This window comes from Camelus ferus, chromosome 20, assembly GCF_009834535.1.
Source record: "Camelus ferus isolate YT-003-E chromosome 20, BCGSAC_Cfer_1.0, whole genome shotgun sequence".
Classification (NCBI taxonomy): Eukaryota; Metazoa; Chordata; class Mammalia; order Artiodactyla; family Camelidae; genus Camelus; species Camelus ferus.
Window position 1 is genome coordinate 20108284 of NC_045715.1, and position 25982 is coordinate 20134265.

The window sequence follows — 25982 nt, forward strand, 5'->3', positions numbered from 1 at the left end:
TTTGCAAACAGACGTTATCTTTGAGACCGCGGGGTGGCGCCAGAGTGAGGAGCGTCCGCGGCCCTAGGAACTACACTTCCCAGAAGGCATTGCGCGGACGCCCGCAGGCGGGGCCTCCCTGGGATGAAGCCTGTGGACTGTCTTGTGTTGGGCTCTCGCGGCGCGGCCTGGCCCGGATGGCGGGACCGGTGAAGGACCGCGAGGCCTTACAGAGGCTCAGCTTCCTGTACCAGGTGAGTCCGCGTCGGGGCGCATGCACAGGGAGGAGGCCCAGTGCGGCCGGCCCCCAGTGACGGCTCCTTCCCTCAGGCCGCCCACTGCGTCCTCGCGCAGGAGCCCGAGAACCAGGCGCTGGCGAGGTTTTACTGCCACACGGAGAGGAACATCGCAAAGCGGCTCGTCTTGCGGAGGTGAGACGGGCGTGGAGCCTGGCAGTGGGCGGGGCGGGGGAAGAACCGGAGAGGGAGAGCAGGGCGCCCGGACCACCACCCACCTCCGTCCCCAGGGACCCCTCAGTGAAGAGGACCCTCTGTCGTGGCTGCTCTTCCCTCCTCATCCCGGGCCTGACCTGCACCCAGCGCCAGAGACGTGAGTGCTCCCTTCTGCTGAGGTTGGATGTTTGAGGAGCCACCAGTGCCCTGGAGAGGGGACAGGCAAGGATTTAGAGGGGTGCTAGGTGTGGGGTTTGGAGGAGTCGACTTTCTCCAGCTGTGAGTTAAGTTGTTTACCTCCACTTGAACAAACTAGGTCTGGGCAGTAGAGAAATGATGTTGCCATGAGAGGCAACCTCGCCCGCACATAGTAATAGATATTATTTGGCATTATGAGGACATGATTCCCATCTTCATTCCTTCCTTCAACAATTTTCTAAGATGTATCAAGGATTTCGCTAGTCGTTATTCTCTTTGAAATTATAGTCTGATGGGACAGACTAAGAAACAATTAAAATAGCATAGAAAAATGTTTTAATTGGGAGGGTAAAATACTAGGTTATTTAAACCAGTGGTCCTGAGGTTCATTATAAATGAAGAAAGTGAGAAATGAAAATCCTAGGCATTTGTGAGATCTCAGGCAAGAGAGGTTGTGGTGCTGTCAAGGAAATGAGAGTTCAGGAGGCTGGAATTTGAGGTGGGCAAGGGCAAGACATGTGGCTGGAGAGGGAAACAGGACAGATCTTGAAGAGTCTTGTTAAGGAGTTTGGACTTTATCTTAAAGGGTACGAAGAAATTAACAGTTTATGCAGGGACCTGACACCATCAAATTTGATTCAAAGTAGGGAGGGGGTAGACTCCCTACTAGAAAACAGTGGAAGCAAAACTGGGTGCAAGAGAGCTTTTCTTCTCCTGAACCTGGGCACTGTCTTTTTCCCACATTCACCCCAGGCTGCAAGGGTCAGCGCTGGACTGTACAGACCTGCCTAACATGCCAGCGCAGCCAGCGGTTCCTCAACGATCCTAGGCATCTGCTCTGGGGAGACCGGCCTGAGGCTCAGCTGGGGAGCCAGGCAGGTGAGAGCTGGTAGAGAAAATCGGGGATACCCCAGGGAGGTCGGAGCAGTGGATAACACAGAGCTGAAGAGGACACACAGGTGAGTTCTGGGTTGGTGTGAAAGGTGCCAGATTTAAAAAAACTAATTCTGCTCATCTACTCAGATCCCAAACCACCACAGCCCCTGCCAAACACAGCCCACCCTGTTCCAGCCCAGCTTCCTGAGGAGAACATACAGCCTCAGAGCTCCAATCACCAGTGATGGATTCACCCTATCTTCCCAATAAATTTTAATTCTGTTTAACTTTGTGTGATTCTGTTCTGTGAGTATTTCAGCTCTTAACTCCATTTTCCTCTGTTTCTGTCTGTATTTCTCTGTCACCGGCTAACCTCTTCTTTGTGCTTTTTGTCCTTTGTCTTTATCATCTTCCCATCATTCAGAGAGATCCCAATTTCCACAGACCACTTGGCCTCACAAAGCAGCTCCCATTTCCAGGGCCGTGACTCCAGTGCCCCTCCACCCTGGCCTCCTCAGTGCACTGCCACATTTGGAACTCAGGCTCCTGGGTTGTCTGCAAGCGCTTGTGCCTTCTTAAGACAGTCCATTTTTCGGTAGCCCTGACTGTTGACTAAAGGGCTGGACAGACAGACTGCTGATGCCACTGATCCTGTTTTCAAATGAGGAAAAGAATTTGTGGGGGGCTGGAAGAGGTTTCAGATTCTTCAGGCCCACTCTGAGTTGGATTTTTTTCCCAGTCCCTGGATTTTCTTCTATAAAATTCTAATAAGGGAAACTGTACAAACTTGAAACAACAAAGCCAAAGGTGCTCACAAAAGGACACTGGCAGCTATTACACAAATATGCTCCATAGGTAAACCTTCAAGGTTTTCTTGAGAATCAGTAAGCAACAAAAATTGTTTTACTTGTTATTCCTGGAGAACTTACTTGAGGATGGAATTTCAGACTGACCTCTTTGCTAGGTGTCAGCTAATCAGTTTATCCCAAAAGTATACAAACAAAATTCACTGTTCCTTTTCTCTTACATATCCTGTGTTGCACTTACTCACTGCTGCATAAAAATCACTGCGTAACGTTGTAGCTTAAAACAACAGTGATGTGTTGTTTCCCCTGATTCTGTTGGCTAAGCTGACTGAAGACTTGGCTCAGAGGTACTTCCCTTCAGGTAGCATCAGCTGGAGTCACTCAGGTGCATTTAGCTGGTGGCTGGTACCTGGTCTGAAAGACTCAAGAAGCTTCATTTGCATGTGTAACACCTGATTGCTTCTCCAGGTGGCCTTTCTGTGTAGCTGGCCTTGATGTCCTCACAGCAAGGCTGTCTCTGGGTGGTTGGACTTCTTACATGGCTTCTGGCTTCCACAGAGTATTCTAAGAAGACAGGCTCCAAGGTACAAGTGCTCATCAAGCCTCTCTTCTCATCATGCTTGCTAATGTCTCCTTGACCAGAGTCAGGCACTTGGCTAAGCCCAGGTTCAACGTGGGAGGGGTTACACTGGGGCATGAATACTGGGAGTTTTATTGGCTCCCTGGGGACCACCTCTGTAGCAATCTACCACACCCTCATTTTGCCTTTGTCCCTGACTCTTTCTCTCCACTGATTCTTTCACATGTCTGTACACTATTTGCATGGAAAATACTAATAGTGTGCAAAGAACTAAATGTTTCTGAGTTATTCTTTGACATTTACTTCTGAAGATAGTGCCCAAGGGTCAACTCTAGCAACCAACACAAACATGTAACCTGAAGGTGCACCCCATGCAGACCTGGACCCTTTTTGTCCTCAGCTCACCTTCATTGGCTCCCTGCTTGAGTGTCATTTCTGAGCTGGTTGGTTGTTGCACACTAAATCTGATTCTTGGCCAAGTTATTTTGAGTGTGATTATGATTACACATGACCAAACATGTCTACAGTGGAATAGCAGTGGGGTTCCGAGGAACCCCACCCTTCCTCCTCCCAAAACTGTCCTTTTTGTGTTTACTTATTATGACACGATAGTTGTCATTATGTGCAAAAATGGATTTCCTATAACAGAGGAAATCAAAGCCCTAGTGTGAAATAGTCAGCTTTCTTTAATGTTTCTAAATGATTTCATAAATCTCTGCTCTTTTAGGACCCTTCAGATAAAATTAAATAGAGGAGAAAGAAGAAACTTAGGTCATCCCAACTGAATCAAGAAAACAAGGTCTTCCAAAAGCCACAGAAACCAAGACTTAATTACTCCTGAACATTAGGTTTGTTTAGCACTTTTTAAAACTAGTAAAAAATAGTGTCATTATTATTGTCAGGGAGGAAAGAGAGAATGACTGAGAAATTGTTCTTCTGAATTCAGAAGGGAATTCAAAAAAATTACTTAGGTTCTCAACAAAAGGAACAATAATTCTTGCTTTATCTATGCCACATATTTGCTGTAACTTCAGTATTTACTGGCCACAGAAAGCTCTTTGAAGCCAGATTTCCCCTGCTATCCCCTTGAGGTCTCTGCTCAGTAAGTCTGGGGGTGTACCTGAAAGGGCACCCAGGGTGCCTAGAAATCAGATTTCCATAACACAGGTCACCCTCCTATAAATTTTGTCCTTGGTTTTTACAAATTTTATATGAAATTAAATATTAGCTTAGTAGGTATGTGAGCAAGTGAGAAAATTTGGTGAACAGGTGTGCACAGGTGCCTCACAAGCTTAAACACTGGTTTAACTGTGGCCGGCACAGATGAGGACAGAGGAGCAGGGTTCAGGCCACTAGAACTGGGTGCTCTCCCTGTTTTAAAAAGTACCCAAGATTTTGCTATTATTCAGGTATGCATGGTGAGGCCCACAGACCAGAAGATGATTACCATGGAAAAGATGGTTTTACTCATGGTTCCCAAGATTGGGGGGTGGGGCACCACACACTGTGCAGGACCACAGGACAGAACACTGAGGTCAAAGTCCGTGCAAACAGAGCAAGGGGAACAGCAGGAAAGCCTTTGTTGTGGTTTTTTTTGGAAAAACCTGGTAAGGTAGGGCAACAGTGGGCCGACCAGGTTTGGGATTGCTAGTTGGAGTAATTTTAGCAAGCTCCAAAGTATAGCCCCTAGATGTCTGATGCCTGGCCTGGGGCACTTAGGGCCTAGGGTTAATGTCTCACAAGCTTAAGAGGGGATAAAGCAGGTGGGTGGACTCCAGATTGGTTAGTTTGCATATGAGAGGGTGAGCTCCTGGGAGAGTTGATTGCTATCTCTAGGAGTAGCTAACCCTGGGGGGAGCAGTTCCTCCCTAAGCAGCAAAACTCAAGCTCAAAACTTCGGAAACTAGAAAATACGGTTAATGCACTCCCACCCAGAAGTTACAGGTCAGAGGCATAGGGTCTTTGCTGCAGGACAGGCCTCAGGAGAGCAACTGACTAGTCCGAGCACTTCCCTTTCCCATATTGCTTCCTGATCCTGCCCTTGTCTGGAGTGAGATAGTTCTAGAAACTTCTTCACTGGGGCCTAGGACTAGCCAGTTCTTTGAGGGCGGGCACCCTGGCATCTCACAGAATAGTTTCTCCTCACAAGGGGTAAAGGCTGGGACTTTTTACTGAAACTGAGTAAGTAGGTAGGAGGGTTAGAGAAGGAGCCTTAGGACAGCAGAGACAGGAGTCCTGCAGAGAATTCTGTCCCCAGAATCTGTAGGCTGTGACCAGATTTATTTACAAGTTTCTGTTTGAACACCTGTTTTCAATTCTTTGGGGTATATACTTAGGAGAGGAAATTGCTGGATCATATGGTAGTTCTGTTTCTGAGGAACCAACCAAACTCTCTTTCCACAGCTGCTACACCAGTTTACATTCCCACCAGGAGTGAGAAAGCATTCTAATTTCTCTCCATCCTTGCGCTTGTTATTTTGTCTGTTTGCTTGGTACAGCCATCCTAGTGGGTGTGAAGTTTCTATCTCACTGTGATTCTGATTTGCATTTCCCTAATGACTGAAGATGTTGAACATCTTTTCCTGTACTTGTTGGCCATTTGTATATCTTTGGGAAAATGTCTATTCAAGACTTTTACCTGTTTTTTAAAGTGAGTTGTTTGCCTTTATGTTTTGAGTTGTAAGAATTCTTTATATATTCTGGATATTAGGTCCTTATCAGATATATGATTTACAAATATTATCTCCCATTCTGTGGATTGCCTTTTCACTTTTTCGATAGTGTTCTTTGATGCAGTTTTATTTTGAAGATATGTCAGCTACTTCCTTGGAAACCAAACTGTCTTGCTCAGACCTTATCCTCTGTCTCCAACCTGACTCCCTTTGGGGGTTTGTTCTCTCTGGTCCTGCTCAGTCTGATCTGCCACTACTTCATCAGGACTCCCTTACCTCCCTTTCAGACCTGGTGCCTCCAACCATGCCCTGTCTCGCTCTGCTTTGCAACAGGAAAATATTCCCCCTGGACTCTTAGAGTCAGGGTGGGTATCTGGGTTTCTCCCTTTTTACCTTCCCCGAAAATTCTGTCCTTCTTGGGCAGTCACATGATAACCTCTGCCTCAGCTGAGTGGAATCCCACCAGAACACTGCTGAAAAGGAGTGATGGGATAAAGAAACAGACCAACATTCAGACCCAGCCAGAGTGTCCCCTGAGATTTTCCCAGGTTAGAGAGGATAAGGCCATTCATTGGTTCAATCCATCCTGTTTTTGAAATTACAAAGAGATCTGGCCAAAATTCCCAATAATTGGGGCTGAATCCAAGCTATAACATTGGCTAGCTATATGACTTTGGGTAAATTGTTTAGGGTGTCTGGCCTCATTTTGAATAGTTAGTAGGTGCACACAGTTAGAAAATTCAAAAACTATACAAATAGCTACAATGAGGGGTTAATTTTCCTCCCACCCTCATCCTGCAGCCACCCATTTCCTCTCCCAGAGACAAATACTGTAAACACATTCTGGATTTTAAAATAAGCATGCATAAACAAATCAGTTTATGTTGATTTAAATTTTCTTTTCACTCAAATGGTAGGACACTATATACAGTTTATATATTGCTTTTTTTAGCAGTAGAACTTGATGCTCTTACTGTTTCGGTACATAAGGATCACCTTTATTATTTTTCACATCTGCATAATATTCCACCTTGTGAACATTCCATAATTTGTTTAACTTGCTCCCTGTTGATTTAGTTTCTTTCAGGTCTTTTTCTTATAAATAATGTGTACAGCTGAGCTACAGCTACACATCCAGCAAAAATGGGTCTTCAAAACATACCATTCAACAAAAAGTCCAGGCACAAAAGAATATATGCTGTGTGATTCTATTTACATACTGTTCAAAAATAATGAAAATGAATATACATGTACTGTTTATTGTTTAGGGATCTCTACTTAGGTGAGAAAACTGAAAATAAAACAAGAAAATATTACCTTAAAATCAGGGTAGTGGTTAAGCATGGATTAAGCCATGACTGGAGGGTGATTGCCAGGATAGAGGCATCTGGGCTGCCAGCAATGTTTAATTTCTCAAAGTAGTAGTTACAATGTATGTGCACTCCATTAAACTCTGCTTTTTGAATTGTCAATCTTTGTGTGATTTTTCACAATAAAAACTTAAAATGAAGTGAAAAAGTAATGCATTAATATTTTTGTTCATATTTTACACTAGAGGCCATATCTGCATGATACATTCCTACAGGCTGAATTGCTTGATCAAATACTTCTACATTTAATGTTTGATGGATAATGCCCTATTGCCTTTCATGGAAGTTATACTGATTTGCTCCCTCACCAACCTCACACTAACATGCCTGATTACCTCACTCTCACTAACACAGTGAGGCATCATCAGACCTTTGGTGTTTGCCCATCTGATAAATGGCATTTGACTTTTGTTTTAAATTATCTTTTTTATATTATAGGGCCTTAGTGGTTTTATTTGTAAAAATGTGTATATGAAGTAATCTTTTAAGTGGGCACAAATGGATGGGAATGCTCCTTTATGAAAAATCAAGGACTATGAGAATGTGGTTTATGGGTATTATATCCCAAGCTGTGACCCACCTCTACTTAAACTCATGGACTCCCTCACCCTGATATGTCTACCCTTTGTTTATCTCCAAAAATGAAAGAGTTAACCTCTGTCACTCAAATTGCCCTTGCAGTACTTCAGGGGAACCCTCGGCAAGGACAGGGGTGTTGAAGGACTGAGAAGGTGTGCAGTGAGTAAGCAAACCATGTTTCAGGAAGATTAAATTCCTGAGGCAGTGTTCTGAGTGGAGGCTGCAGCAAGCTCCCCAGCTCCAGCTGGTGGCGCCCTCTCTCTGGGAAAAGCAGCTCATTCACCCCTTTCCTTCACTCTCACCTCCTACATTATTGGGCATCAAATGTGATTTTGCTCTGGAGCTCAGGGGCAGTGCACCCTAAGAAAAGCTTCTAATAATTCCTCAGCCTTGAGGTCCTTTGCCTGAAGCTCAAGGAGAGACCACGGCCTGTGGAGAAGGGGTGAGAATCCCCTCTTTGGAGCACTGGGTGTTTAGGAGCAAAGGAGGCACCCTGCCACTGAGGAGAGGGCATGGCCTAAGTGGCACTGTCTGCACCCTGCACCAAATCCCACCCTCCTCCAGGCCTCATGCCTGGCCCAAGTGCAGACAGAGTGGAATGGCATGATAGTTACACAATTGCCAGGAATTGTACACGATGCAATTCTTCCTAGTTTCTTTTATTCATTGTTTCCTGAAGTACCACTTTTGCCCAAATACATATATTTAAATAAAAAAATCATATCTCTACTCTGAATTAAAAACTAGTATTTTTCTATTTACACATCAAAATAAATAAGGGACCAATGACCCATTAATGTAAACAAAAAACTAAATTAAAAACTTATTTGTCATTCTGCCAAATAAAGATGACTTCCATACCACCAGTGCGACTCACAGTGATGTCCTGGCTACTCTCTATGCTGGTGGTTCTCCAATGCCCCTCCACCACGACAGGGACATGGCAACATCTAGTCATATTTAAGGGTTGTCACAATTGAGGAGGTGGTGGTGTCACTGGTATCCAGTGGGTAGAGGCCAAGTAGGATACTAACCATCCTACAATTCACAGGGCAGGCTCCACAACAAAGTATCATCGGGCCCAGAATATCTGCCATGCTGAGATCGAGAACCCCTGTCTGCACAGATCCTTCCTCAGAGCCTGACGCTCCAGGCAGGCTTCCTCCGGAACACCTACAACACCCGCACACATCTGTGTGATCACCCTCTGCACACTGCAAGGTCAGATTTGTTTATTATTTGTCTCCTCTTTAAAAGTGTGAGCCCCTCGAGAGTGAGGACTTTCTTTTCTCTTCATTTTGTAATTGTGTTTAATACCTTATGCATATTTTTTCTCAACACTTGAACATCACCTGGTATGTGCTGTTTGTTCCATAAGTGACTATCAAAGGCACTGAATTCAGTTTTGAGAGTCCTAGGAAACAGAAACTGTTAGCTATGAGTAGTGAGATAAAGAAAAGGTTATTATTTATAAAGCTCTCACTTGTATCACACCATACCTTCCTAAAACACCAGTGTGGACAGTAACACAGTTACATCTATTTTATACATATGCAGATTAAAGGCATTGATCATTTACAGAAGGTCCAAGATCCCTGGACTTGACAAAGGGCCAATTGAGACTCTTCACCCAATTTATCTGACTTGGGAAGGCCAGTTCTCTTTTTGCTGTGCAAAGATCGTCCCCTAAATACATTCCTGTTAAAGACAATGAGAGAAGTCTCTGGATTCAAGACAGCCAGCCTTCCAGGAGCAAAAACTCTTCTTCCTTCTCTCCTAAGATAATATTAAAACGTTGTAAGGGGATACAACTGAACTGAATCCATAGCTGTGATGAAAATGGATGAGTCCCAGTGATAGAAATTTTCAGCAAATATTAGCAATATGGAGAGCAAATGGAACTTACTGATCTACGAAAGAAGGCAAAGGGAGCCTCAGTTCATAGTACACACTAGAGAGGGATGCAGTAGCGGAGAAAAGCAATCAGGCTGCTAAAATAGACCCCCGGAAAGAAGCCACCCCTCCTCCTCCACTTCTCCCTCCTCTCTCTCTTCCTGCTCCCTTCCTCTTTCTTCTTTGGAAGTACTGCCCTTCTCCGAGGCTACCCACCGAATCAGCCAGGGTCGAGTAGTGGCAGGCGAATCCCCCAAAGGTGCCGTTCCCATATCCCCACAGGAGCTTTGACCGCGTGTCCCTCCAACCCGCGACCCTACACTCTACCCCAGCGGCAATCGGAATCCGACGCCCCCTTCCTGCACCACCGCACCTTTCCGTCTACCCGCCTCCGACGTCTGGCCGCTCTTCCGTGGTTGCTGCGGTCCTCAGCAATTGTGCTGGGACCCTCAAAGTTGACCATCCCCAACAGGAGGTGCCCAGGTTCGTCTGGCTCCATTCCAGTCCCAGTGTTTGTTTTTCCCAATTAAAAAAAAATTTTTTTTCAGAATTCCAAAAAGTAAATCTTGAATTTGCTGCCCGCTGGCAATTATTTCCGTAACACTTACACTGTATTTACAGCTATTTACATAGCATTTACACATTGTATTAGCTGCTATAAGTAACCTACAGATGATTTAAAGTATACGGAAGGTTGTACACAGGCTGTATGCAAATACTACGCCATTTATATAAGGCATCTGAGCATCCACGGATTTAGGTGTGCAGGGGTGCCCTGGATCCAGTCCTCCGCGGATACCCAGGAAGGAGTCTATATGCTGCTCATAAATGAAACTGTTCTGAGCGTGTCGTTTTCCATACATGGATAATAAATGAATTTTAAATTGGGGTTGAACATGAATTGCTGTTAACATCTGAATTTATATTTAGAAAAGGTGGGTGTTGTACAACCAAGCCTCTTAAACTTGCAAGCTCTCCAAGGTCACCTAAACCGCAGGGTTGATCTTCCTTCAGTCTAGGGTGCAGTTGCCCTGAGGACCTTCTCGGCGGCGCTGGGAGGTCCTGCGCTAACTCCCACCTGGAAGCTTCACTGGTCTCTCCCCTGTTGTCAGGCTCTTTGCTTCATAGAGCCCACCCATCCCCGCCACACACACGGATTTGGGACCGTTCTGTCTTGCAGGTTTCTCGGTTCTCCCAACTCAGATGACTTCCCCAAGCTTGATGTGCCCTTTGCTTCCCAGAGGTGTAGGGAAGAAGCAATTCGATTTGGTCCTTTGAGCTTCTCGCTGTGTCTGGAAAGAGTGAGGCGCTGTGAGTTAGTGAGAAGTCAGGGGAGACTCAAGGTGCAGACTGCACTGTTCTTATCGGCCCTTATTGGAGATTTGTAACATCTCAATAAGAGGATTTTTCCTCAGTATGAAGGAAACGGTCAAATTGGAGAAAGAGCCAGGAGGAATAAGAAAAGATGATGAGTTTCAGTACTAGCAAATAGTTCACAAGAAACCTAATACAGTCGGGAAAGCGAAAAGTGTCTTTCCTGAAGTTCCTCTGCTGCTGTGTGGGTCACAGATGTTAGCTTCCCTCCGCGGAGTGCGTTCCTTTGGCGCCACCTTGTGGCCGCTCCGCCCCAGGCTGAGTTGCCGCTCTTGTTCTCTGCTGAGTCTGCGTCCATGCCTCGCCCAGCTCCCCTCATCTGCCCTCGCTCATTCCAAAGTCCATGAATACTTAGCGCTCAAACTCGGTTTGCCCAGCAGTGCCCCAACCAAGGAGATCCATGTCCCTTTCATCTCGGGACCTCTGACAGCGCGGGCTTCTACTTTGCGCTGCCCGGGTCTCTGGTTTCCAGCCTTCCCTCCTGCCCTTTGTGGCTGCTTCATCTCCAGCGTCTGCCTTTGTCTGGGATGCCAAAGGCAGAGTGTGGCCACTGTCCTTGCTGAAATCGGCATTATCTGTCACTGATATTTCTGCCCAATTCTCCTAACACATTTATTTGCTTCTAGTCTTGCTCTCCCCCAAAGGTTTAATAACAGAATTTGCTTGTATTGATTCTTGTAAAACAGAATGCAAGTTTGGTCTTCGCCCTACTTAAAATCTTCACTGGCCCACCCAATAATTTCTAGAAAACATAACCCCAAATTGAATACAGTCTGAATACCAACAAAGCAAAAGCTATCAGTATGTAGGATACATCTTTAAAGCATTTTAATTGCAGAAGGTAAGGGAATGGGTTCTTTCCTAGAGCCTCCTGAAGGAAACAGCCCAGCTGACACTTTGACTTTAGTCCACTGAAACTAACTTGGGACTTCTGACCTCAAGACCTATAAGAGAATAAATTTGTTTGCCCCTCAGATGAGCCCCTAGGGTTTGGAGGACACAACACAACTTTTCAGCCCCTCTTCTAGCAGACCCTCTGCAGAAGAGAACCCAGGAAATATACCTCCCAGAATCCCCTCCCCTGTATAGTTCCAGTTCAAGTTTTCCAGTAGGAGAGACTTGCATGAGATATGGAGTCTAGAAGAGATCCTACTATCAGGATCACAGATGAGCAGGCAGATGTGAAATTCTCAGCAGCTGCTGTGCTAGGCTTGAGGCCCACCTGCTTTGCCTATGCAGAATGAGACATGGGATGTGGGTTTCCTCACAGGTTCTAGAGAATTGCAGCAGTCTCCCAGAAAGCTTTTGAGAACCACCCATGAGTGTTACGGGCTGAGGTCTCCAGCATTTTGCTTCCCTGAACTTCCAATTTCAGCCTCTCAGAATTTTGGTGGTGACTGGTATCATTTTCCTATGTCTCTCACAGCAAATTACCACAAACTTAGTGGCTTAAAACAACATAAATGTATTATCTTACAGTTCTGAATGTCACTACTCTGAAATAGGTTTCACTAGGCTAAAATTAAGATGTCAGCAAGGCTGTGTTCCTTCTGCAATCTCTAGAGGGGAATCTGTTTCCTTGCCTTCTCCAGTCTCTAGAGAGACTTGGCTCGTGGCCCCTTCCTGTCTTCCAAGTCAGCAGTCCAATCACTGTGACCTCTGACTCTGTCGTCAATTCTCATTCTCTAACTCTGACCCTCCTGTCTTCCTTTTTCACTTATAAAGAACCCTATGTTTACATTGGACCTTCCTGGATAATCCATGATAATATTCCCATCTCAAGAGCCAAAAAGTCCCTTTTACCATATCAGGTGACATTTTCACCTGTTCCAGGGATTAGGACTTGGGCTTCTTTGAGAGACCATCATCGTGCCTCCCACATGACTTCACTGATGTTTGCTGCCCAGATTTTCAACAGTGGTATAAACTGTTATTCCTATGTTAAATTTTTTATTCCTGAAATACCAGAGTGGGTCTATTTTTTTCTGAAAAAGCCTGCACTGATACAAGAAGAACTGAAAAATTGTGCTCCTATTATCTCAAATTCTCTAAATGGTGCTAATTTCTTAATATGCGATAGGTATAAATTAGGTAATGATCTTGCTGGGGCAATGCAGGAATTAAAAAAGAAATCATCAGAAAGTTCATTTGATTCTGCCCCTTTTCCACTGGTGTCTGGTTCTCTTGGGCTCTGGTCTGTAATTTCCCCCTCACGTTGACCCCAGCCAATTCCTGATTGAAAGAGCTTTTTACAGGATTTGTATTCAGTTCTTGGATTTGTCATCTTTATCCTCTCTTGTGTCTCCATGTTTGAGTTTTTCCTTCTCTTCCAACACCGTAGTCCTGCCTTGATTCTTGTCATTGTACTCTTCCTGGCTTGCACACAAGTAAGCCAATTCTCCAAGAAGAAATTCCAAATACTTCTTCATTGTTTGTTTATTTGTTACTGTTTTTATTTAGCTGCAGAGTTTCTGGGGCATGCTTTCAAGTTTATTAACTTTCTATTTTTTAGATTTTACTGTAAAAATGATGTATACTCACACTAGGAAATAAAACAATCAAATTTGTATAAATATATTTTTAAATCTCTTCCACCACTAAACCCACTCCCACTTTATTGAGGTAATTACTCAATAAAGCCTACTCCCTATATTTTCAATTTCTCCATTTTCATGCAAACATAAACACCTATACTGGGTATTTTCCTCTTATGGCTTTTATTTTAGAAAAAAAAACCCACAAATTTTACTTATAACAATCATTTTTAACAACTTCAGATGTAATTCACCTATCAGACAATTCACACAAAGTATACAATTCAGTGGCTTTTACATATTCACAGAGTTGTGCCACCCACCGTTACCACAATCAACTCTAGAATACTTGATCGCCCTCCCAAAAGAAACCCCATACCCTTAAACAGTCACTCTCCATTTCCCCCAAAGACCTCAGTCTTAGGTAACTACCAACCTATCTTTTATTTCTACAGATTTCCTATTCTGGGTATTTTATATTATTAAATCATGGAATATGTGGCCTCTGGGTTCTGGACTCTTTCACTTAGGAATATGTTTTCAAGTTTCATCCTTTTTGTAGCATTATTACTATTTCATTTCTTTTCTTTCTTTTTTTGACTGAATAATATTCCATTATATAGACATACTACATTTTGTTTATTCATTTATTATTTGATAAACATTTGGGTTGTTTCCATTTTTTTGCTATTATAAATAATAATGCTGTTATAAACATTTGGGTATAATGTTTTTGTGTGGACATGTGTTTTTACTTCTAGATATATACCTAGGAGAGGGATTGCTTGATCATATGGTAACTCCATATTTAACCTTCTGAGGGACTGCTAGCCTGTTTTCCAAAGGGGCTGTACCATTTTACATTCCCACCAGCAGTGTTCCAATTTCTCCACATCCTCACCAACACTTGCTATTATCTTTTTTATAATAGCCCTTTCAGTGGGTGGGGAGTGGTATCACATTAGGGTTTGATTTGTGTTTCTCTGATGGCTGATGATGTTAAACATCTTTTCATGTGCTTATTGGCTTTTGTGTGTCTTCTGCTGTCCAGAGAGTGTAAATTCCTGGGCTCCTCGCAGACTACCTCCTACTTTAAGAATATGCTCCTGCCAGACCAATCTCCTCGCTTTCCTCTGCTCATACCATAATTCTGTCTGCTTCTGCACCTTTGCTCATTACAACTCTCTTACCAGTTCTCAAGGGTCAGCAGTGACCTCTAGTTTCAAATGTAATGGACTTTCCTGCTTCATTTCTCTCAAACTCTCTAGGGCTTTCTGCAGAGTACAGTCATCCTTCTTGAAGTGCTCACTTTGGCCTAAATGCTGTTACACTACAGGCTCACTATAGGTAGGCTGCCTGGCAGAAAAGAGGCTCAGCTGTCTTACTGCCTGTATGATTCACTTCCTTTTCTGTCCAGACTCTTGTATTACAGTGGCATCATGAGTAATGAACTATTGGAAGTGGGGGAGATTCAGAATTTGAGATCTTGATTAATGACTGTGTTTAAAATCACAACTTCATGACCACGAAGGTTTATCTTAAATTTTCTTCTCTAATATCCCACTGTATCCAGTTGAGAGACAAGTCCAGCTCCCTATACACCAAGACGTGTAGATCTGTCCACGGTGCTGAAAGACAAACTGGCAGGTTCCACCAACTCCATGAATGGCCTTCTTATTGTGGAAAACTGCTCTACAGTTAAATTTGTACATTCATTATTCATAAGTTTAGAGCATCTGAGTTACTGAACAACCCAGAAGTAAGCTGGAATAATACCAAAAGATCCATAAAATATTCTCTTATGCCCTATACTGAAATGTACAGAACAAAACAAAAATAGACAACATAATGAGTGAGAAGTTCATTTTTAAGTGTTTTATAAGAATATAAATAAAAGAAATCCAATATTATTGTGGAAGAAAGAGGTTTAAAAAGTTCAGATGTCAATTAACTTTGCTTATCCCCTCCCAAATTATCCTTTTTAACCCCACCAGTCATTTTAATTTTTTCCATAGTTAATCTTCATTCAATTTTATGCACACATTTACCCTTATTTCTTGGGTTTTTTTCCTTTAAACTCGTATCCCTCCTCCTGCGAGCTTTCCTTTTGCCTGATGTACATTCTTCAGAGCTTCCTTTAGTAATGATCTGTTTGTGTCAAATTGTGTTTTTAGAAAAATCCATTGAGATTTTAATTGTATACTTTTATTTATAAAATGTTATTTATACTTATTTTCTATTATTTTGGATATTCTTACAATTTCTTATCAACTGAAAATATTTTAAATTTTATTTTTTATTCATAGTAGGTATAAGCCATTTTATAACTTATTTTTATTACTCTAATTTCTGAATTATAGGATTCTACTGTTTGTTTTTCCTGCTTGTTCTTTCACTGTTCCTTGTCTCTTGTGCACAAATTTTTTTTTTAGTGTTAAGTATTCATTTTGCTTATGAAATGATTTTTTTGAATTTTCAAAGCATGGATGAGAGTAGATTCCTCCAGAGAGGATTTGTGTTTGCTTTCACCAGATTTCTTGGAGTGGCCTTCTTTATCCTGAATTCATGGCGTGATAATATTCAGAACACCCTAGTAGTGTGAACTTGGGCTGTAAATCTATAAGGGAGAACACTTAAAACTTAGGCTTATATATTATTCTGCTGTCTGCTTGGGAAATCAGGATAGGAATTATTCAGACTCTTTGGGCATGGAGGATGGTGTGTAATTAAGTTTATCTGTTTATTTGTTTGTTTAATGGAGGTACTGGGGATTGAACCCAGGACCTCATGCATGCTAGGCATGCACTCTACCACTGAACTATACCCTCCGCTGCCCCCCCCCCCCCATTCAGACTCTTTATGCATCAGGAGAAGGGCATCTGTGTTCCTTGATGGAGATCTTCCTATGACCCAGTTGTTCCAGAGGGGGGTGGGATGACAATGACTCCCAATTCCATCCCTGTAAAATAGTTTTTAAAAAAAGACACGAGGTCATCTAAAATTTTCCTGTGAACTCCTTTTTGAGAAGTAGAGGAATGTGCTCCAAGAATAAGAGAGCATATACCAAAAAAGAGGAAGACGTGGGATCTGGGAAGCCAGATCCTGAGTGCTGAGGGCTGAGCCCAGTCAGGTTTTCATCACGAGCCTTCTAATCTCTGGACCCCGACTTTCTCCTTCCTTACTCCAGACACCAGGATCCACAGTACCAGGTTCAGGTTCAATGTGGGCACTTCTCTCTCCCACGTGGCAGAACTTTTGGTCCAGCAGCTCCTGACAATCCATCCCAGCCTCTTCGGAGGACACCACCCATCCTGCCCTTTGCTGATTAGCTCAGAGGGAGAAACTGGAGTGCGACAGAAAGGGCTGTTGTTATAAATACTCTTCCAACTTACCCGCCCCTGAACAAGGAGAAACCTCTGGGTTTATCAAGTCACAGTGAAAAACTGCAGCCATCCACAAACTAAAACCTCAAATATTTTAAAGCTGTCTGCTTGGTTTCCGCGGCCAGCAGTAGGGAAAGAGCGGGCGAGACTCCGGCTGATTCGGGATCCCAGGGGTCTCCCAGCGAATGTCTGGCCCCGGGCTCAGGGAACAGGGCTCACGCTCCTTCTCTCCACAGTGGAGCAAGGCTGCAGCGTGAGCAACCCTGGCCTTGGGCCCCGAGATATTCAATTACGGCTTTAAATCCGGGCTAACCAATCCGGGAAGCCTTGAAACTCAGCCAGACCAGACTGACAAAGGCGGGCTGGCAGAGCCGAGGCACTTGGGGCCCGCGGAAGCCCAGCCGGAAGGAAGGGCTTGGCCCGAGACGGGATGCGATCATCGGGTGGGGCCCTCGGTGCTTAGCGACGCGCTCTACCCTCCCCGTATAGCTTCGGGTGGGGCTGGCCCAATCTGGTGCTGTGGGACCCAATCTACATTCAACGAGTTGGAAAACCACTCTCCTCTTTGAGAGCCCTCACCCAAATTCCCTGGGAATGTCAGCGCTGTAACGGGGGAGGGGGCAGGAGGGAGGGCCTCTGGCCACGGGCCCCGGCCACCCTATTTCCATATCTGGGCTCCCGGCTTTTCAAAACAGTGAACTTGAAAGGACTGGGATTCTGCCGCTTCTGTCCTGGCCCCTTTCACCTGAGGGGGACGCCATCACCGAGGGGAGGGGGTGGTGGAGGTGGGGGTGGAGGTGGCTGGGAGGCGGTCCGTGTTCAGGCTGTGGGCGGGATCTCGGAGCTGGGGCTTGTCCCCAGCCGTGGAAAATAAGTACCCTCGACAACTGTGATCAGAACGGACCGCACACATTAAACTTAGATTCTGCAAAGTTTGGTTCAGAAAAGAAAAAAAAAGTTTAGTTCACCCAGTAGGAGCCCGACCCCTTCCACCCTTCCTCTCCCACCTCCTGGCTGTGACTCTCAAATAGGGGCCTGGCCGGCTGGGGGACCCAGGATGAGTCCTTCGAACGGTAGTCAAAAAACGGGGGTAGGGGGGTGGCAGGTGAGATTAGACGTGAAGAATCGGGAAATTTGGGACCAGGGTTGGGTTCCAGGAAGGAATGGGAAGCCTTCTTGACTCCACAGAGGGTGGCTAGCCGACGGGACAGAAACGCCGGCGCCCAGTTGGAGACTTGGAGGCGCAGTTTTATTCCGTATCTGACCATCCGTGGGTCCTCAGTGAGTTCTGGTTGCTCCGCGGAAGAGCTGAGCCCGGGAGGCTTTATTGCCCTGGACGAACAATGTGCGGGGCAGACCGCTCTATGCCCAGGCAAGGAAGACTTTGAAAATAGTTATACGAAGAAAAAATCAAATTCATTTTTGCTTTGCCCTACCGAGTACAGCTTACCTATTAAATGGTCCCAAGGGAGATGGTGCCCGGATTAAAATTGACTTCCTGGGTTTCCATCCATGCCTCCCCATAAAACTGGGGCTCCCCTCCTCCTCTTGGAAAAAAGTGACCCATCCCGGGGAATCCCAGCCCCCAGGCCTCCAATTAGTGTGCCTCGCACCTGCTACACTCACTGTTCACGAGTGGAGAATCACACCCGGCGGGAACTGTAACTCAAAAATCCCTAAGCTGCGTCGTGGGAGGCGGTGAGTGCAGAGCGGTACAGGCAGCTGTTTGGCACCCTGGGGCCGGCTGCCGCAGACTGGCCTGCAGCTCCTCACCCGGCCTGTTCCGGAGCAGAAAAGACCGCTCTAGGAGGATAGGAGAGGGCAAAGGCGAATTTGAGATCCTGTAGAACAGGGGAGGGAGATGAGAAGTGAAGAACAGTGGCCCCGGCATTGGAAACCTAGATCACAGTGGGGTAAGGGAATAGGTGCGTTTGCAACTCAAGGCTCAAGGCTCAAGGCTTTGGCAGTCTAGACAAGCAAAGCAAGGGGGTGCCAAGAAAAAAAAAAAAGGGAATCGGGCCTTAAGCGCCCCCAGTGAGGCCAGCTAATTGTCAACTGTGGGCTTCCAGAGGCTTCCCCAGTGCCAGATACCTCCCCTGCAAGTGGCTCATGGTCCTCAGGCATTGCATCCCGGCGCTTCCGAAAATCCGACCTGTTGTCTTCTGGGGAGCACTGATTGCGCCCTCTGCTGGTGGTTGGGACTCCAGACCTTGCTTGCCCTCCCAGAGTCCAGGCTTGGAGCAGTGCCCCTGCAAAAAACCCTAGATGTTCAGCAGAAGGGGCGCCGGACCTGTAGATTTTCCCACAGTCTGAACAGCGTATTCTGCTTACGCAGAAAGGTACTCTCCTAATAATTTTGAAGCTGGCAGGAATGACAGTCTGGGAGGAGGGGAATCTACACAGTGAATTTTTTTGACGTTGTACTATTCTTTCTTTGTTGTTGATTTTTAGCTTTGTTAGTTTGCAGAGCTGTGGCAAAAACTAATTCAATTGTCTTCCTCTCTTAAAGTGTTGCTGTTGGCAACACATTGTGCCTCAGTATTATTAGTGAGAACTGTAAGAATAGTTACCCACCACGGAGGGGGGTTATGAAGAGAAGATGAATTAATATTTATTTGGCTCTTACACTGTTAACCTTACAAATGATTTTAAATATCATGAAACACAGTTGATTATAAGTGTTGATTTGGGGGGTGGGGGGCATTGAATAGATGGGGTATCAGTTCTACAAACTGAGTGAGGTTCCTGTTTGGTAAATACACTAAAAGACTGCAAAGTACATTTCTACCTGATGTGACATGTGAAGCCAGCTGCAGTTCACATTGAACACTTCAGAGCCAGTGCTTGACAGTCTAAACATTTTTTTAAAAACTATACTTTTGTTCCATTAACATTATGCCACGTATGTCCAAAGAAACTTGATGAACTATACATATGTAATGTAAAAGACAACTTAGGTATCTTCTCTTTTACATTTTAATAAGAAATGGAATGATACTGTGTTATTCCAAAGACTGCCCAGAAAATATTTTAGAAATAGAACTTCCAGGGATGAAGGAGGTCAAAAAGTACAAACTTTTAGTAATAAAATAAGTCTTGGGGATATGATGTACAACATAGTGACTATAGTTGATAATACATATTGCATATTTAAAAGTTGCTAAGAGAGAACATCTTTAAAGTTCTTATCACAAGAAAGAAAATTTTATAACTACGCAAGGTCACAGATGTTACTAGACTAATGTTGATCATTTCCCAACATATACAAATATCAAATCATTATGTTGTGTATCTGAAACTAATATAATCTTATGTGTTAATTATACATCAATTTCTAAAAAAGAAATAGAACTTCCATTTTTAAATAGTCAAGTAGTTGGAGTTACAAAGAAATGTTTCCACAAAGAAGAATGCCTTTAAAAGGGGGCAAATTTGTTTTAAACCATGTTGTTTGAATCTTTTCTTAATGCTGTGTCAAAATGATTACAGATGTTTTCATATATTTAATAATCATTATCTGTTAAATCATATGATCATCTCAATAGATGCAGAAAAAGCATTTGGCAAAGTTCAACATCCATTTATGATAAAAACTCTCAACAATGTGGGTATAGAGGGAATGTACCTCAACATAATGAGGACCACTTATGGCAAGACCACAGTAAACATCATGCTCAACAATGAAAAGCTGAAAGCTCTTTCTCTAAGATTAGGAATGAAACAAGGATGCCCACTCTCATCACTTTCATTCAACATAGTGTTGGAAATCATAGCCAGAGCAATTAGGCAAGAAAAGGAAATAAAGGCATCCAGATCATAAAAGAAGTAGAATCGTCACTATCTGCAGATGACATCATATTATATACAGAAAATCCTAGACTCCACAAAACAAACAAACAAACAAAAAAACCTGTTAAAACTAATCATAAAACAGTAAAGTTGCAGGATAAAAATCAATAATCTAATCTCATTTAAAATTGCATCAAAAGAATAAAAAACCTTGGAATAAATTTAACCAAGGAGGTGAAAAACCTTTACACTGACACCTATAAAATGTTAAAGAAATTGAAGAAAACACAAATACATGGAAAGATAGTCCATGCTCATGATTGAAAGAATTAATATTGTTAAAATGTCCCAAAAGTGATCTACAGATTCAACGCAAACTCTATCAAAATTCCAGTGGCAGTTTTTACAGAAATAGAATAAACAATCCTAAAATTTGCGTGGAACCACAAAAGACCCCAATAGCCAAAGCAATCTTGAGAAAGAAGAACAAAGCTGAAGGCATCACACTCCCTGATTTCAGACTGTCTTACAAAGCTATAGTAATCAAAATAGTGTGGTATTGGTATAAAAACAGACATGTAGATCAACAGAACAGACGGAGAGCCCAGAAATAAACCCACACATATATGGTAAATTAATTTACAACAACGGAGTCAAGAATATACAATGGGGGAGAGGACAGTCTCTTCAACAAATGGTGTTGGGAAAACTGGACAGCCACATGCAAAAGAATGAAACTGGACCAGTATCTTACACTATACACTAAAATTAACTCAAAATGGATTAAAGACTTGTGTGTAAGACCTGAAACCTTAGAACTTCTAGAAGAAAACAAAGGCGGTAAAGGTGTCAATACTACCTGTGCAACCCACAGCTTCAGTGTGATCCCTATCAAAATCCCAATGACATTTTTTGCAGAACTAGAAAAATCCGTCCTCAAATTCATATGGAATCTCAAGGGACTCCAAATAGCCAAAACAATCTTGAAAAAGAACAAAAGTGGAGAAATCACACTTCCTGATTGCAAAACCTATTACAAAGCCACAGTAATCAAAATAGTGTGGCACTAGCACAAAGGCAGACACATAGAGAGCCCAGAAATAAACCCTCACATATATGGCCAAAGTCATTTTGACAAGGGTGCTAAGACCAGCCAATGCGTAAAGGGTAACTTCTCAATGAATAGTGCTGGGAAAACTGGATAGCTACATGAAAAAAAAAAATGCAGTTGAAAACTTATCTAACATGATATACAAAAATAAACCAAAATGGATCAAAGACCCAAACATAACAGCTTAAACTATAAAATTCTTAGAAGAAAACATAGGGGGAAAACGTCACAATATTGGCTTTGGCAACAATTTCTTGGATATGACACCAAAGGCAGAGGCAACAAAAGGAAACACAGAAAAACTGGACTTCATAAAACTTAAAAACTTTGTGCATCAAAGGACATTATCAATGGAGTAAAAATGCTACCCATAGAATGGGAGAAAATGTTTGTGAATATCTGATATCATATATATGATAAAGGATTAATACTCAGAACATATAAAGGACTCCAAAAACTCAACAAAAAAGCAAACAACTTGATTTAAAAAATGGGCAAGTGACTTGAATAGACGTTTCTCCAAAGAAGATATACAAATGGCCAATAAGCACATAAAAAGATGCCTAACATCTTTAATGATTAGGGAAATGCAAGTCAAAACCACAATGAGATGCCACTTCACACCCATTAAGATGGCTACTACCCCCAAAAAAGAAAGTAACACGTGTTGACAAAGTCTTACATAATGCTGGTGGGAATATAAAATGGTGCAGGATAATAGAGTACAACTTAACAAGGAGATTATTTTCATAGATGTGGGCAGCTTTAAAGAAACCTAAGAGGGCATGGTAAAGAATCTGGGGGCTAGCAGCAGCAGCTGGGGCCTTCAGAGGCAAAGGGAATGAGCAGTTCCAGTTTCTGTAATTGTAGAAGAGAGCACACAACTAGAACTGTAGCCTTTGTTAGAGGAATAAGGTATTGCCAACCCACAGATGAGCAAGAAGGAATTATGGGAAACAAACATCCCTACTTCACTCTTTTTGTGATCCCTAATACAACTGATGTTTCCCAGAGGGTGAAAACAACCAGAAGCCAGAGTGCCCAGGAGCCCATTCAGGCTATCCAAAAAGGTTACCCTGCCAGGGCAGAGCAGGGTGAAAAACACTGAATAGTGGCAAATGTAGAATGTCCAGCATAGACTACCCACCACTTGCTAAAAATTAATAGACTTTACAACCTTAGACTAATTTTAGGTTTGAGCAGAAAGTGCAGAGTTCCCATATCCCCCTCATCACTCCCACTAATTTCCCCTGTTGTTAACATCTTGCATTAGTGTGGTATATTTATTTCAATATTAGTACATTATTAACCAAAGACCATAGTTTACATTAGGGTTCATTCTAAGTGTTGCATATTCTACAGGTTTTGACAAATATATAATGCTATATATCTACCTCTCTATTATGTATATATGATATTATATATTGATATGTGTATATATACTACAAACATATACATAAACAAATATATGACATATATCATCCATTTCTCCCTCTCTTCTGAACATCTGGCAACCACTGACTTTTTGCAGTCTCAACAATTTTGCCTTTTCCAGAATGCTGTAGAGTTGGAATCGTACAGTATACAGCTTTTTCAGATTGGCTTCTTTCATTTGGCAATGTGCATTTAAGATTCCTCCATGTCTTTTCATGGCTTGATAGCTCATTTATTTTTATCATTGAATGATATTCCATTGTCTGGATGTACCACAGTTTATTTATCCATTTGCCCATTGAAGGACATTTTGGTTGCTTCCAAGTTTGGCAATTATGAATAAAGCTGCTGTAAACATTCGTGTGCAGGATTTTGAGTGGACAGAAATTTCCCTCTTACTTGAGTAAACACTAAACACCATGGAGCATGATTGCTGGATAATGTGATAAGAGTATGTGCAGTTTTATGACACTGCCAGAGAGGCTGTACCACTCTGCATTCCCACCAGCAATGAATGAAGTGTGTTGTTCCATGTCCTCATCATCATTTGGTGTTGTCAGCATTTTGAATTACAGCCGTTCTAATAGACGTGTAGTGGTATCTCACTCACTATTGTTTTAATTTGCAATTACCTAATGATATCTGGTGTGGAGCATATTTTCATGTGTTTATTTGCCATCTGTATATCTTCTTTGGTAAGATGTAAGGTGTCCAGATTTTTTGCCCATGTTTTAATTGTGTTTGTTTTCTTACTGTTGGGTTTTAAGAGTTTTTTGCATATTTTGGTTACCAATACTTTATCAGATATGTGCTTTGCAAATGTTTTCTCCCAGGCTGTGGCTTGGCTTTCATTTTCTTAACAGTGTATTTCACAAAGCAGTTTTTCACAAATTCAAGTGCTTAGCAAACTCCAGACAGGATAAATACTGTATGAGATTGCTTATATGTGGAATTTTAAAAAAACCCAATTAGTGAATATAACATAAAAGAATCAGACTCACAGATATAGAGCACAGGCTAGTGGTTACCAGTATGTGGTGGGGGGCAATGTAGGGGTGGGGGAGTGGGAGGTACAAACTATAGGGTGTACGATAGGCTCAAGGATGTATTATACAACCCCAGGAATAGAGCCAATATTTTGTGATAACTATGTGGAAAGTAACCTTTAAAAATTGTATAAATTAAGAAAAAATTAATAAAAGTAAAATTTTAAAAGTCTATATAATGCTACTCTTTATGTAAAAAAGAAGATTAAATAATATTTATAACATGTGTGTTCGTTTTTGTAAAAAGACACTCTGGAAGAATGAAACAGAAACCAATAAGAATGGTTACTTGAAGGGGGAAGGAAGAAACTGATGGTGAAAATAAGATAAACATACTTGTCTGAGTAGCTTTTTTTAAAATCTCATTTTTACTTTTGTAGTTGTAAATGTTTTACATATTTTAAATAAATTTAATATAAAAAGAAAAAATCAAAGTCTACAATTGAAAACTAAAGCATATGAACCTATTTATTTAGCATATTTTATGGTAAACATTACGGAAAATAATTATCTCAGGTGACCTGCATACAGTATTCTGTATATCCCTCATGGTAAATATTCTAAAGACTAAAAGAACAGCAAATAAATGTTCAACTTCATTTAGCAATTTTATTGTTAGTAGCAGTATTAAATATTGCAATTTTGAAACTATTTTATGTATATTTTAGGATAAAGCAAATAGATAAATATGTCAAGGTTATTAAGATGTTCAATTATCCTGATAAAATATATAAAATATAAAATCAAAGAAGTTAACAGAGAAAACTACAATGTAGAATTTGAATTGGAACACTGAAAGTATCTTAAAGCAGTGATACCTAATGGAGTTCTCCCAGCACCTAATGGAGAAATGGCTGATTCCATGTCTGGAACTTGGGAAAGAAGTAAAAACTAAGCCTAGAACATCTTGTTGTGCCAGAAGCAAGAAAGTGGTCACAGACAACTTTGGGAGCACGTCAAAAAGACACGGGGGTGGGCTTAAAAGGACTCCTCCTGGACACATTTTGGTACAGTTTGAGCATAAGAAGAATGACTGTAACTGATTGTAAAATACTAAATAGATAAAAACCCTGAATCTATAGTTTAGAAAAAAGACTGTAATTTTGTACTGTTGTAGATTAATATACTACCACCTTACTGTGAGAACTGGTAATTAAATGGAAATAATTGAGAATTTATCATGGCTTTCTAGAAGGAATCCTACTTTCCCAGTTGATGAGGGAAAGCTCCTTTCTAGATAAATACTCCCTTATAAATGTAGGAGTGGAAAAAATAGAAAAGCACCATTTGTAACCCCTGATGAAATAACTTATTCAAGCAAAGAGCACTATGGATGCCAATTATTAGGTGAAAGTTTTTGAGAACATTCACAGTGTCAAAGAACCATGCAGATGACTTCCTAACTGCAAAGGGGAACACTTTACCTTCACAGGGAAGATCGGACAGTATCCACCTTAACCAAGTGATTACATTCAGCCTCTGTGACTTCATATTACATGCATTCTGATGTAAAGCAATGTGAAGCATATGGCACTTTTGAAGAATTAGTCCCCATATTGGAAAACTAGAACTGATTTTTTAATTAAAAAAAAAAAAAACAAGGGGCTAGAGGAACAAGTTAAATGACAGCAAAGAAACAATAAGACAGATTCAGAAGGTAGGATATTCTATAAGACAACTAGCCTAGTCACTTCAAAGAATCAGTTCTATGAAGAAAAAAAGACTGGATTGTTCTGGATTAAAAACAAAAGGGGAGAGAGAAGGACATAACAACAAAAAGCAATATGTGGAACTTGACTGGACCTTGGTTAGTTTATTTAATGCTATAAAAGATATTTAACTTGGGAAAGCTTGACTATGTAGATAATATTAGGAATTATTAACTCACTAGACATGATATTGTGGT

General features: G+C 42.2%; 1 protein-coding gene and 1 long non-coding RNA gene across 5 annotated transcripts in view; one reads left to right on the plus strand and one right to left on the minus strand.

The window, feature by feature from the left end:
* Nucleotides 1-98: 98 nt before the first annotated feature.
* The window catches only part of RPP21 (ribonuclease P/MRP subunit p21), a 28080-nt gene continuing 2196 nt past the window's right edge, over nucleotides 99-25982 (plus strand). Inside the window, exons 1-6 of one of the 4 annotated variants that reach the window (XM_032463502.1) lie at nucleotides 99-233; nucleotides 310-410; nucleotides 506-588; nucleotides 1383-1508; nucleotides 8564-8733; nucleotides 9688-10294. In XM_032463502.1, coding sequence (XP_032319393.1) covers nucleotides 177-233; nucleotides 310-410; nucleotides 506-588; nucleotides 1383-1508; nucleotides 8564-8712 — 516 coding nt within the window. In that variant the 5' untranslated portion in view covers nucleotides 99-176 and the 3' untranslated portion in view covers nucleotides 8713-8733; nucleotides 9688-10294. Of the gene's footprint in view, nucleotides 234-309; nucleotides 411-505; nucleotides 589-1382; nucleotides 1589-1652; nucleotides 1793-8563; nucleotides 8734-9687; nucleotides 10295-25982 lie in introns of those variants that run through there. The other 3 variants (XR_004313746.1, XM_032463503.1, XM_032463504.1) reach the window with 3 other exon arrangements.
* Nucleotides 16844-19132, minus strand: LOC116658375. Its single transcript, XR_004313758.1, has 3 exons — nucleotides 18788-19132; nucleotides 18323-18537; nucleotides 16844-18028 (listed from the first exon to the last, which is right to left on the minus strand). It is a non-coding gene; the product is annotated as an uncharacterized LOC116658375 (long non-coding RNA).